This window comes from Eutrigla gurnardus (genome assembly GCF_963514095.1).
Source record: "Eutrigla gurnardus genome assembly, chromosome: 18".
Classification (NCBI taxonomy): domain Eukaryota; kingdom Metazoa; phylum Chordata; class Actinopteri; order Perciformes; family Triglidae; genus Eutrigla; species Eutrigla gurnardus.
This window is the reverse complement of record NC_139929.1, coordinates 12,818,759-12,832,679: the sequence shown is the minus strand read 5'-3', so window position 1 is coordinate 12,832,679 and position 13,921 is coordinate 12,818,759. Positions and strand designations below refer to the sequence as shown.

At 43.5% G+C, this 13,921-nt stretch overlaps 2 protein-coding genes across 6 annotated transcripts in view; one reads left to right on the top strand and one right to left on the bottom strand.

Annotated features, from left to right (window-relative positions):
- Window positions 1-13,921, top strand: part of thtpa (thiamine triphosphatase) — a gene marked incomplete at its 5' end in the record, with an annotated part of 479,666 nt that overhangs the window by 463,801 nt on the left and 1,944 nt on the right. For 2 of the 5 annotated variants that reach the window (XM_084034064.1, XM_084034061.1), the window contains one exon: window positions 13,246-13,345. The exons of 1 other annotated variant lie outside the window; for it this stretch is intronic. Of the gene's footprint in view, window positions 1-12,716; window positions 12,826-13,245; window positions 13,346-13,921 lie in introns of those variants that run through there. 2 more of the 5 variants (XM_084034065.1, XM_084034062.1) reach the window with 2 other exon arrangements.
- Window positions 357-12,653, bottom strand: zfhx2 (zinc finger homeobox 2). The gene is made up of 5 exons (XM_084034040.1): window positions 12,517-12,653; window positions 10,317-10,475; window positions 8,376-8,436; window positions 3,842-8,025; window positions 357-3,414 (listed from the first exon to the last, which is right to left on the bottom strand). The coding sequence occupies exons 1-5, from the start codon at window positions 12,520-12,522 to the stop codon at window positions 2,989-2,991; spliced, it is 4,836 nt and encodes a 1,611-aa protein (XP_083890166.1). The 5' UTR covers window positions 12,523-12,653; the 3' UTR covers window positions 357-2,988.

Below are 13,921 nucleotides of genomic sequence, written 5' to 3'. Positions count from 1 at the left end.
TCGACAGCAGATGGCTCTAGACAAACCTTTTTGACGTCTGCCGCGTTCCTATTGGATAACTGCGCAGGACTTTCCGGTTCTCAAATGGCATGTGTGCTTTTAATTGGATTACGTTTCTGTCAATCATACCCCTTTCAGTGGTGAGTAAACTGGCAAAGCCAATTGTGCAAATTAATTCCAGGCACATTTGAGCGTGTCATATAAATTGTCTCCTCGTGTGTGACCTGACTGACCTTTAGTTATAATATGCCACTTATTTGTATATAAAGTTTGTGTTAACACTGTTAACTTTTGTCACACACAAAAAGGTAGACACAAATGCCCAATGGCACCGCAATCAGGCAAATGTCTTTTGTTGTTCAACTGATTTTATTTCTTTTTCTGTATATCAAAGAAAGCATAATGGAGACCAAACACAAAAGGCAGGTACAAGTGAGGAGAAAAAAATGAGCTTAATCAAAAATCTAACAATTCATAACAACACTGCCACTATTATTGTTCAATATTCATAGGAATACCATACTGTTTTGAGCAGAGAGGTGGCATTTAAAACCATTATGGATCAATAATAATCAAAAACAGTGATGGGTAGTAATGATAAATCGTATAAGTAGTAGTACAGTTATAACAATAGTGATAATCAAAGTGACAATGAAACATAAGAGAATAAAAAGCAGATCTCCATAAAAACCTATCTAGTTTGGACAGTGCAACACCGTGTCTGTGTGTGTGCATGTGTGTAATCCCAGTCTTGAAGTTAAAGCACTCCAGTCCTTGCTTTACACACAAGGTACAGTTTCCAACAGAGTACACATTATTACTCATGAAAGGACACTGTTGCCCTCCTTGTTTCAAAAACCACACCAAGTGACTCTCAATGCCATGCTCATGGCTGTGTCCATTTGAAATGTCTGTAGCTTGTGCAAAAATGTGGACTAGTGCAAGTGTCAAGCCGTGGGATGTCCTTTACAGTTTGCATTTACGAACACCTCTCCTGCTCTCTGTCGACCTCAAGATTGCTTTTTGGTTTTTGAATGACAGAAAGCAAAGGGAGGATTACTTTGGAATATCAGTTATTTTTAATATATTTCTTTACAAAAGTTCATGTTTAGTTTTGCATTTTGTTAAAACTATCAATAGTAACATTAATATACAACTTAAATTGAAGGAAAACATCTTTAGTATGTTATGTGTCCTTCAACACAGCACCATCTTATTAGCTCTCAGTCAAAACATTTAATGTTTCCCAATTTGCTTTCAAGATTCGAGTATTCATTAGTCCCTTAAGGCTACTAGTAATACCCAACTTTCTCCCTTGTCATGGTTTCCAGATATGAGATCTCATTTCACAGCACGTACATTTCCAGAATTAGTAACTCTGTATCAAAACTGAAAAAAACGAGGGGGCAAATGTAAGGGAAACAGCCCATTTCAAGCCCTGTTCTCTTAATATTTCTAGAGGCTTGGCTTTTGACCTAAAAAAAAAAAAAAAAAAAAAAAGGTGTTACACCAGTTTCTAATTGCTTCTATTGGCATTTGTATAAATATTGAAGCAAATAAAATGAGTACTTAAACTTTCCTGTCTTAAGCAGAGTATTCATGGCAAAGAAAACCTTAAATTTATGGTGTGACCCTGAAATTTATTACATTATACAAGGATCACCTGGGGCTGTATTCATATACCTGGTGGTGTTTCTTCTTAAGGCGGTTGTACTTCTAACACACCCACAGTAGGTGAAAATATTGGTTTTCTCCAACAGGCTTGAAGAGCTGCATTTCAAAATGAGATACACACTATTTGGAGGGAAAGTGAAATCCACAGGATCAAAGAAATTTGTTATAAAAAACAAGATAGTTGGTAATCATGTAATTATAGTCCTTGGCCAAGAGGATGCTGACAACTTTACAGGCAGGATTTGCGATCATCTAGAAACAGAATGTGACATTCAGATATTTCCCCCAAAGATGGATATAAAAAGCATTTTGCAACAGAGCTCTTCTTCATTTCCATACCCAGTTCTGCTTCTTGCACAATATTATGCTCACACCTAAAGCATGTTTCATTAGCAAAAATCAATTTTATTTTATGTGATTTATATTAAGGCATCCATCGTGCATTGATGTATCTCTCCATAAAAAGACACCTGCATTAGAATGCTTAAAAACATTTCAAACAATGTAAAATGTGTCAAAGTGCGGTATGCCAAGATTCTACTTTCCTCAGCCTTTTTTTGCCCTGTCTATTTGGATTGTCGTGAAAACTATGAACATGTAAATGTGACAATTCAACAGCCCTATTCTCTCTAAAGTACCTCTTTTTTTAAATCCCAAATGAGTGGACACAACACTCTTCAGATCACACCCGTCGCAAATAAAACTGTGACAGTCACTGCCAGTTCTTCCTCTCCCAATGGTTCAGTCCAGTCATTTTATATCCAAGCAATCTTTGCCCTAGAAGTGAAAGTAAGCATGAGAAATACAATTCCACAGGAGAAAACTGGGAGTTATGTCATGTTATTGTTATTATCCCAGAAAGTTTCCACGCCCTCGGTCAAATGGCCACTTCCAAAGAGGAAACAGTTTTGCATCAGTCTTTAGGGTAGCACGGTTCAAGCATGGCAAGTCGAGTGCCTTTACAAATTATAGGAAGGTAATATATAACCACAGGCTTAGGATCAAAAATGTTTGGAAAACTTTGTGAGGATTGAAGGAGACTTGAGATGTGTTCCATCACTTATCAGACAGCACTGAGTTAGTGTGAAGCAGCATGGAAATAGTCTGCTGTTGTATTGGATTTCAGGTGAGCTCTATAGATCAACGGATTTCAGGTCAGTGAAGGTTGAGCAAGGGATAGCGGGTGCAGGGGGAGCCAACTCCAAAAACTAAATTAGCTTTTGAGGATTAGTGCTCAAATTTGTTTATTAAAATCTGAGGAGCCCAAATGGGTCCAAGAGTAGTCAGTGTGCAGACCAATCCTGATCTGAGTCTTTAACTGTTGCTGGTGGCCGTCGGTGAAGACAATTCAATAACCATCTCTCCTCCAGAAGTGGTTACCACGTTGGAGTGAGGGACCTGTGAGCCCGGCACAACGCTGCCTGGTCCGCTATTTCCGGTTCCGTTCTTGTTGACAAGCGTCGTTGGCTGGCCAAAGTTAGTGGTTCTCAGGGTTGCCAGATGACGTGGGGAGAAGACGTGAGCCCTCGCTGCAGCCCGGGATTCAAAAGAGACATTGCAGGCATCACAGCGGCCTGTCAGGGTCTCCTTTGGCACTGGCTGGCCTGCCACTGGGGAAGCTGGAGGTTCAGTAATGGTCAGCTGAACAGGTTTGGGCAGGATGGGACGATTGGCTTTGAGAGCGTTGTACTGCAGATAGCTTCCCGAACTCATGTCCACCTTTCCACCTGACAGAGGAGACTAGGAATGGGAAGGTGGGGTGGATAGACAGGGAGTTTAATGTCACCATCATTTTAAGCTCAAATGTTGTTACAGGTTTGTCTGAACCATCTGTATAATTGCTGAATGAACAATTTATCAATTCTGTATTTCTGACAGCAATAAAAAAAATAAAAAATAAATCTTGCCTAAAGTTTTTTTTTAATAATTTAATTTCATTACATTTTGCTAAAAAATACTTTAAGGACAATTTGATTCCAGGGAAAGCTAATATATAATAACAGCCCTGATATAAAAAGGTGCTAAACAGTAATGTGATGCCAATAAAATAAAATGTTCCTCTTCTCGGTGAGTTTTATTAGTCTAACTGTAGAAACACTTATGTGATTTTGTACTAAAGGTGGCAGAAAAAAAAAAAACTGTATAGTACATCTTCTTGCCAGCTTACCATTTTCTCTTGCTGCAGTCTCCAACGCTTCTCCTTGGCTCTAGTGTTTTGGAACCAGATCTGCACTACCTTGAGCGGCAGGGTGAGCTCAGTACCGATTGCCTCACACTCCATGGCATTAGGGTGGGCACAGGTCTCGTAACAGGACTGCAGAATGGACAGTTGTAGGCAGGACAAGTGCGTGCGTGGCCTACGGCTGGATGAGTGGGGCAGAAAGCTGCTTTCCGTCGGGCTCGATTTAGCTAGAACCGGGGTGGAGGGGCTGGCCACTTTGGCTGAGCTGGGGGTATTCGGGCTTACTGGTGCAATGCTGGGAGTGGGAGGAGGGGGAATGGTACGAGAAGATGTGTGTGTTGGGAGAGCCAGTTGTTCTCTTGATAGAGTGTTGATCTTAATGGGGATCTTAGGGGTCCAGAAGTTGAGCCCGTTCTGTTTTTGTGGCACCACTGATGTGGCAGGAGGCCTGTTATTGATGGGAGTTGTGGGCAGCTTGGGCACCATGCGATTAGTCGTCCCCGGTCCAGGACCCATCTCATTTTCGTTGTCTTTCTCCTCATCAGTCTTTTCTTCCTCACTCTCCTCTTCTAGCTTTCGTTTCCGGACTGGCCATGGGGCAATGGGGATTGGATCCTTGGGTGGTGGTAAAAGGACAGGGGTGTTGACTTTGGGTGCAACTTTAACCATGGTGACGTTGCTGGTGGTTTCAAGCTTTGTCTTTGGCACTGCAGAAGCACTGCTGCTCACATGAGACACTGTGGTTGAGGAAACAACCTCCTTGGGCTTGATGGGAACTGGGGATATTTTCTTCACCACGGCTGGTTTGCCCAGCTCCTTTACCGGCTCTCTCTCCGTCTTAACGAGGGTGCGTACAAACGGAGTAGTTGTGATGCACCCAGTATTGTTTGGGCCAGGCTTGCTGGAAAAAATGGGTTTGGAAAGAGGCCAGGTAAATTTGATGAGGGGTTTGCCAACCGCCGCCAGGGTCCCGTCACTGATGAATCGGACCTCACCCTTTCGTTCCCTCGCCCTCATGTTCTGGAACCAAATCTGAACAACCTTCTTTGGGAGGTGGACCCACTCTGAAATCTGTTCAAACTCTTGTTTCCCAGGATTTGGGTCTTTGAAATAGCAGCCATACAGAATATCAAGTTGTTCAGCTTGAATGATGGTCCTTGAACGCCGCATATCCCGATACCTTTTTCCTTTGGACCTTTTCTGCTGCTGCTGCTCCTGCTCCCTCTCCTTTTCCTTCTCTCTTTCCTTTTCTCGCTCCCTTTCCAATAGCGTGGCATTCATTTTCTCGGCTGCCCTCATGTAAATACTGGACTTTGTCATGTTGTTGCAGTTTACCAGACTCAAACTGCTGTTGGAAGAGAGCATGGAAGTAACAGGTTCAGGCTTCACCTGGACGACTACTAGACCTTTGGATGTGGGTCTCAAGCCCAGCCCGTCCAGCAATTGTCCCTTCTGTGCTGCAATTTTATCAGCCAGAGATGATGAGGAAGAAGCAGATTTGTTGTTTTTCCCCATGCTGAGATCCAGAGCGGACTCACAGTCATCGCCATTGGACAAGTAGTGGGATGTTTGGCTGTGGGAGGAGAGAGACTGCGAAAGAAGAGAGCTGGAGAAGCGAGTGATAGTTGGTGGGTTAGGAAAGAGGGGAATTTTGCTCCCATCAACCAATGAAGGAGCAAGGGAGAGGACATAGGGGCTAAGGAACTGCGTAGAAAAAGGAGTAAGGGACAGGGGAAGTGAGTGGAGGGCACTGGTTGGAATCTCAATGTGGGACTGTGAACTTGGAGGATCCCCTTGGGCTTCCAACTCTAGATCCACATCTGGGTCCTGTCTCTCCTTCTTCACCTCCACCTCATCACGCTCAAACTCCCTCTTTCGTTTTTTCCTCTTCGCTCTCAGACCCCCTCCGCCCTCCTCATCTTCATACTCATCCTCTGCATCAGAGAGGAACACTGTTGTGGAGCGCAAGACCTTTCCCCCAACCGACCCCTTATCCCCATGGACTTCCCACTGTGCTTCATCTTTAGCAGGGCTCTCAGGACCCTCCCTCAAAGACTCATTCTGACTTTCCTCATCAGACACAATGACAGAGGTGTACACCTCATTTTCTGAGTCAGAAGTGAGACAGGAATCTCCCTGACCCTCCCTTCCCAAATCTCTCTTTCTGCGTTTCCCTCTTGTACTAGACAAATCCATTGCCTGACTACCTGACGCTTCAACATCTTCCTCACCTTCTGCTATAATCAGTGAGTTTTCCTCGTCATCATAGTCATTGTCAGAACTTTGGGGATGCCTTGTAAATCCCGCCAGGCGCTGCAGGTGTTCCAACTCTGTCACCCTCTGCCTCCGTTTTGCATGGCGTGCTTGGCTCAGCCACTTACGTACCTCCTCCTCAGAGAGCCCTACCTCTCTGCCTAGTGCCTCACAGTCCTCATGTGGTGGACTTGCAGCATCAGCCTCACTTCGCGACTCAAAGAACGCCCAGAGAACCTCCGACTGGAACTCTGACAGCACTGGAAGGTCTGGATAAATAGATCCCATTGCATTATAATGGGGTCGATTTTGGTTGTTAGTTAAGGCATTTGTACTCGGGCTAGATTTTGGGGTGCCAAGAGAGCCGCAAGGGCTGGTGCCCGATTGGGATTTTTGAGGAGTAGAATCAGGGCTAAGTGTAAGGTTTAAATTTAATGGACTGAGGCTTGAGTTGCTGGGCACAGATGCAGAAGGCGAGAGATTCTTATTGCGAAGGCTCCTCTCTGTGCCTGCTGGGGAGAGATTGAGGCTAGCTGCTTTATCACCTTCCAGGTCCAACTGATTAGTTGAGCAGTCTCCATCTGTTGTGCTATCTCCATGTGCCTTCCCACTGTCTTCATTATTCTCAACTTTCACTTTGCCTTCCATATTTGGACGCTGTGTAGATTCTTTACTGTCCTCAAGTTTTTCTGTTTCTCCGTTCCCTGTAGTCCAGTTATTCCTGTCCTTGATCTGATCTGAGATCTTCTCAACAGTCTCATCACTACCCTGTCTTTCTTGTTCTCTCTCACACTTAGTCTGCTCTTCCAGGCAGGGCTGTATGCTTGTTGGAACCCCTGCAGAGGGCCACTGGTTCTGTAAGCTGTTAAGTCTTTGGGTTAGGAGGGCTTGCTGGGCTGTGCTGAGACCTACAAATGGCACGCACTGGGTAAGGAGCTGGTTTTGCTGGTTGTCTTGGTGCTGCTGGGTTTGGGCTTGGAGCCCATTCAAGATCAGGGGCATGACCATTTGAGGCTGAGGCACGAGCTGAGGCACGGCGGCACCAGGAGCAGCACCGGCCGCGAATAGGGAGGGGAGGAGGGAGTGTGAGAGGGTGTTGGGACTGGATGTGAGGAGGGTGAGAAAGGCCGAGACCGCCTGAGCTGAGGCCACAGGGGAGGTGAGGAGGGAGGGAGCCACTTGTGAAGTTTGAATCTGCTCTCCGTCTTTTGTGGTAGTCACCATCAAGGTCCCAGGAGCAGCACAGTTGGTGGTTGTAACCAGCTGACTGGTTCCACTCCCAGATGTGGTCACTACAGTGTTTAGCACACTGGTGGTGGTACATCCCAAACTAGCAGTGGCTAGTGTGCTGTTTGCAATTCCAGCATTTCTGCTGCGGGTCTGGTGCAAGACAGATTTCATATGGCTCTCAAGGGTGATGGCATGATTGTAAGAGACTCGACATACAGCACACTGGTAGGGTTTGTTTGATATATATGGCCGAGACAGGACAGGAACTGGGGGAGCTGGGGGATCAATGTCTCCACCTTGTTTTGCACAGCCTGTTGTCATCCTCTGAATGTGGGATGCAGAATTGTAATGAACTTTCAAGGCAGTTCTGCCAGGAAAAGTTTCCAGGCAGGCATTGCATTTGAATGACTGCGTGTTATTTTCAGCTGGCGCACCATTTTTACCAACTGACTTTTCACTACCGTCTGGGATTTCTGTGTTTTCAGTTGCATTTTGCTGTTTGGCTCCTGTGAGTTGATTTCTCTCCTTTTCTGGCTCTGGTTCAGCTTCACCTCCCTCCTGTTCCATTATTCTCTCTTCCTCCATCTCTTTGTCTCCCGGTGTCTGGGTAGCGTCTGAACTCTCGTTAGATTGGCAGGGATCTGAACTGACGTCTTCAGTGTGCTTCAGTTGTGAAGATTCAGCACCTGATAAAATGAACAGACAGGTTTAACTATTATGTACTAGAAAATGGAGGTTCAACTATTAATAGAAGTGCAAATTTGCATACTGAATGAAAGAATGGGTCAATTTTCCATCATAAATGCCTTTTTGTTTTTCCGCTATATATTTCGAAATAGGCATAACATAATTTTAGTTCCACAAACAAATATCCACATTATAATAATCCCTTTATGAACTAAATCATGTTTGGCTGGATGAAAAGGTCAGTAATTACTCCTACAACGTTATTACATGAATATAAAGGAAATCATGCATGCATGTTATTATAGTCCTCAATTTTTTTTGATTAAAATCTTTTTTTTTCCACACTCACCTGAAGACTTTAGAGCACTTTTGTCGTCTTCTCTTCCACTGACACCTTGTTTTAGAACAGCCTGTTAATAGAAAGGTGAAAAGGAGTGTCAGCAAACTTAACTCTGCAACCGCTCTTTTCAGATGAGCTCAATGATATATAGCTTTTGAGCAGCATAACACTTGGGCGTGACTTGTTGATGTGTGGTTGTATTACACATAGCAGGCTTGGCTAGCCTTTAATTTACACATTACCCTGAAGGCATACATTAAGCAGTCTTTGATCAATGTATCTACCAATAAAATGATTTCCATTTCTTACACTCAACACAATAAATTGTCATGGAACTATTACAAACAGTGCTCTCATTGAGGTGCTTTTCTCACTTCTTATTTGATCTCTACTCAGCAAATGCTTTGACAATGACAAATTTGTTAAATGGTTAATCTAAAGAATCAAAATATACACTAACACATTTAAGTGCTTACTGCCAAAAGTAAATCTGCACGGACAAGTCATGAACAGAAAACACCCTTCAACAGTCACAAATCATAACCACTAAATACTAACGTACCAACGGTATGTAGAAATACAATCAATCAACCAAAAGACCAAATTTAATTGATAATTGGGTTCAATTTCACAAGACACACCCACGAATGATTACTGCCAGGCCTGTTCAATCTGACCACTTAAATAGAACCTGTCTGGCAATGTGAACTTCACATTGCCTTGTGAAGCGGGCTCAAAGGTCTCAAAAAGCAGCACATGAGGCTGCGATCAAAAGTACAAATGAGGGAAAAATTATTGCAATTTATCAGTCTGGAATGGGTTAAAAAGCCACTTCTAAGAGTCTGGGACTCCAGCGAACCACAGTGAGAACCGTTATTAACAAATGGAGAGAACACGGAACAGTGGTGAACCTTCCCAGGACTGACCGGCCTACCAAAACCCCACCAAAAGCACATCGCCGACTCATCCAGGAGGTCCCAAAAGACCCAGAACAACATCGAAAGGACTGCAGGCCTCACTTGCCTCAGTTAAGGTCAGTGTCCATGATTCCACAATAAGAAGGATACTGCTGGCAATGGCAACCAGCAATTAGGGTTAGGGGGGCAATTACTTTTTCACATGGCCAATTTAGGTTTTGAATAATTCATTACCTTCAATAAATGGAATAATCATATAAAACTGTATTTTGAGTTCACTCACTGTCGCCTTATATAAAATTTTGTGTAATGATGTGAAACATGTAAGCGTTCCCAATATGCAAAAAACTAAGAAGTCGGGAAGTACTTTTTCACGGTACTATAAGAGTATATTTTCCATGATTGGGGGTAAATAAACCTGTCCAATGAAAATAACTTTGTGTAGCCAAGTCTCTTGGATACGAATTGCATTAAATCATTGATGTAAAAAAACAAATAACAGCTAAAATAAAACACTAGGATATTAATTTTGATGATGGCGGTTATTGCTCAGTAATTACTTAAGTATTAATTATAGAATATGAGAAATATTGTTAAATAAAAGTTCCCAATGCATACATGTAACCCATATTACTCCTTAAAACTGTGGGACGAAACCCACAGTATTAAGGAAGTTATCCATCCTTTCTCATGCCATGACATATGTTGAAGGGTAGACACAGTAACAGAAACAAATGATAATGCAGAAGGCCAGCAGTGAATGCTAATTTGATGAAGCTCTTTTTTTTAAAGAGTCATTTTAAATGTGAAATATTGGTCAAAATTGGGAGGCGACTACTGTTCCTCTTTGCTAATGCAGGTTTTCTTGCCACATCATGTAAGTTGCATTTACTGCAGCGCTACAGATTTGCAAGGTGTTTGACATTTGTCCAACCCATCATATCAGCCTGCAACAAGTGGGCTCATTAAACATTACACACGTAATTGATGTACTAACCATATTAATCAAGTTCTACAGCCCAGCCGTACTTACAATGTCCAGCAGTTTGTCGACACAAGATGGAAGTACGCTGTGTTGCTCAGTGAGATGTAGAGACAGGGAGGATCTGTCGGTTTGCCCTTGTTGGCACAGGGGGCACAGCCATGCTGCCACTCCATTGCTTTCACTGCTCACTGTCTCTCCAGACTCCTCCTTACAATAAAACATAGATGTTAAGAGAACCCCATTCTTTCTGGTGCCATTATCATTCATCACAAATGCAGAATGGAAAAGGGAAAGGAAGGATATAAGGAAGTGATTTCACCAAGTTTAAGAGGGCAGCTGCACCCGACAGTTACTTGTTGATAACACACCTTAGCCATGTTTAACTATTTGAACCGACAATCAGAAGGCAAGTGTCCCTTAGAACAGTACAGTGTGGTCCTGGATCAGTACCCCATTATCACATGCCTCATTAATAGTCTGAAATGACTGATGTATTACACAATGATGCAAATATTTTAACAACTACTTTAATGTGAAGGAGAATCCAGCTAATGTAAATGTAAACACATAACAGACATTTTAAAAAAAGCCATCGTTGCATACCTCTTTGCAATCAATCTAACTTTCCACAAACTGATCTAACATGTGCACATGAAATGTATTAAAAGCAGCAGAGTGCAGTGACTCTCAATCAAAACATGCCACGTTTGACAAGTTACAAAGAGTATACAGTCTATCAAACCACCAGTTGTGAGCAATGACAAGGAACGTGGCCAACATATGAAGAAATATGATCCGAAATCACACTGCATAAGCTCGACGTGCGTGATCAAATAACTGTTACTCCCACGCAGTTTTAGTGAAGTCAAAACAGACCATTAGTCTGAATTTAACAAAACACAGCTTTGGCGTGTTTTTTCTGCAAGCGTTCGTGCTCCAAAATGCAACCGAGACAGCGATCCGTGCCCATGAGAAATACCAACACAGCTACAATCCACACTTCCTCGTCATGTCAATTAGCAAGCTAGCAGCGTTATACGAGCAGATATTGTTTCGACTAAGTCTACATCCGCAGAGAAACTTAGATCGCGTTTGAAAGCACCTGATTCCGGGTTTCATCGTTAAAAGCCAATATATAAGCAGATTGACGGCTCTCCGCTCGTAGCTGGCTAATTAATGAGCAGTCTAATTAGCTATGCCGACCAGAGACGAATCAATTAGCTAGCAAGCTAGGTTGAGAAGCCCCCCCTTTCAACGTCGCATTACAGTCGTCTTTCTGGAAATGCTGGTTAGCCGTTAGTTTACTAAAAACAACCCCCACGTTGATAGACACTTCTTACAAGGCTGCTAAACACAGGGCAGGCGAATGCAGGATCGCGTCGCTGGCTCTCGGTTGTGGCCGGGCGGTCATTAAAGTGATAAACAAAAAGAGGTTGAGCTAATAACAGTCGCGTCGCTTCGCTAGCTAGCCTGTTAGCAGGCAGATAATTAACCGCTCCTCAAACTGTCTCCAACTGGCTAGTCTCCACTCCCTACAAACTCTGCCCGGTCCAGGTGGGGAACTGCAGCTTCAATACGCCGACCGAGTTCACCCAGGATAGAAAATAGTCTCGCCAAAGCACCAGACCAAAACCTCGGCCTCGAGTTGTTTCCTTACCCCTCTGATTGTGAGCTGCCAACCGGGCATCTAGTGTTGCACCGCCCGCCGCCTGCTGCTCAACAGCGCAAATTGAGGCCTAGCCGGACTAAAGCCATTTAATTAATGAACGTGGGCTCCGTTTACAGATGTGTTAGAAAACACTCGCACCCCCTCCTCCCTCGCCGCCCAGCAAGACCCCCTTTTTAACGCGTCCCAGCGCTCAGATCCATACCTTAAAACACTCGCGGTGCAACACATGGCCATTTAAACTATCGTTTTTAACAGATTCGAGCCGTAATTGGCGAAAGAATTAAAGGCTAAAAAAAAGGAAAGAAAAAAAGCGACTTGAAGCGGAGTACGTGCGCCGCGGTCGCCTCAACGATGGGGGTGGTGTAGGGAGAGCAGGCGAAAAGAGAGACGAGAGGCAGGGAAAAAAGTTTGGATTTAATGTTGGATTTCTACGAGGGATCGGATTAGTACGGGGCACGATCCGTCGTTGGCTCGATCCCCGATCAGTCGCAGGCCACTCTCCCGGCTCAAATCAGCACAATTAACCGATCGCGAATGACGTTTAATTAAGTTCGGAGCAATTAGCTAATGCGTTTTTACCTGCATGGTCGCCGCTCCAGCACGCACGCACACACACGCTTCCTCCGTGGCTCCTCAGAAGTGAAAAGTTTTCTTGCCTGCCCTCCCTCCCTCTCTCTCTCTCTCTCTCTCTCTCTCTCTCCCTCTCTCTCCCTCTCTCTTTCGCTCCTGTTCTCCCCCTCCCTTCATTCGCCCTATCCCTCTCTCCTTCCCCTCTCTGTTCCTCTAGTAAACAGACCACAGCTCCCCCCAAGGCTGATTGCTGACATTCAGAAGGGACAGACATCAAATCCCTTATGTAACCCCGCAGATATTAGACTATTAGCGAAGGTATGTTGACACGCCGACGACTTATTGAGCAATAAAGATGAGACGCGACAAAGGAAGGGTAGATATTTTTCGACACCTATAATGCAATTAATTTCAATGCGAAACCCTTCCTCGGTTTTTCACGTTAAAGGTGAATTTAAAAAAAGAACGAGTCCCCATTCTGCCAACTTGGACCGTCACAGTGTGACGAGTTAATTGGGGCTGAATAATGGAGATAGGTTGGCACCATGCGCGCACACATTTTATGACATGTTTTCAATCAAACGATAGGTGTGGCGCACATCAACAGTCGAGTATGTGGAATAAATATTTATGAAGCAGAGGGGGGATTAAAACCGCACCATCTGTACGCCGCTGCGTTACTGGGACAGGAAGTGATGTTCCCGAATAGCCTGATAGGTGTCTCTAATTGCGCCTGTGCAAAATTAAACTTCGCTGACGTGTAGGGGCTACGCGGATTGATGTGTCGCTCACTGTTTTGATACCGAATGATTTGGATTTAAGGACTTGCCTCGCGAAGGTGTGTGACAGTGCAGTTTGCTACGTAGATGATTGGTTGTTGTTATTTCCATCCGTGGTTCGGTTTCGTTATTTTGACCTGTAGTTTATTTTAGGAGTCTGCAGCAGCAGCGTGGGCTAAGTGATCCGAGCCTGATTTATAAGGACACAGGTGTGGCTACACCAACCAAGAAAAAATGTCAGAACCCTGAATAAATAAAGGTTAGATGCAGTGGTTAGAGAAGTGAGCATATATTTACTAAAGTAATAACAAGTAAAAAAAAATAAATGAATAAATTTCACTTCAGTAAATGTACATACCGGTAGGTACAGTACGATTTTATATTATTTTGAATTGAGCTGGATGAAGTAAGGCAAGTAGTTTAGTTAGTTTCCACCAGTGGTCAATATATAATACATTTAAATAAAATAACTTTTAACTTTAGATTTATGTTTACATTTTGACTATGTGTTACAATAAGTGAGTTATGTTAAAAGTAAGTTGGGGTAAACTTTGTAATGTGTTTATAAGAAAAATTACAACAACAACAAAAATAGGACCAATACCTCCTTACTAAATGAAAAAACACATTATTGT

Bases quoted from the DNA above. Each gene is read 5' to 3' on its own strand.
- zfhx2 (XM_084034040.1), bottom strand. The intron at 8,437-10,316 runs GTAAGTACGGCT...TTCTATTAACAG, and splicing joins TCGACAAACTGCTGGACATT to GCTGTTCTAAAACAAGGTGT. The intron at 8,026-8,375 runs GTGAGTGTGGAA...TCATTTTATCAG, and splicing joins AAGTGCTCTAAAGTCTTCAG to GTGCTGAATCTTCACAACTG.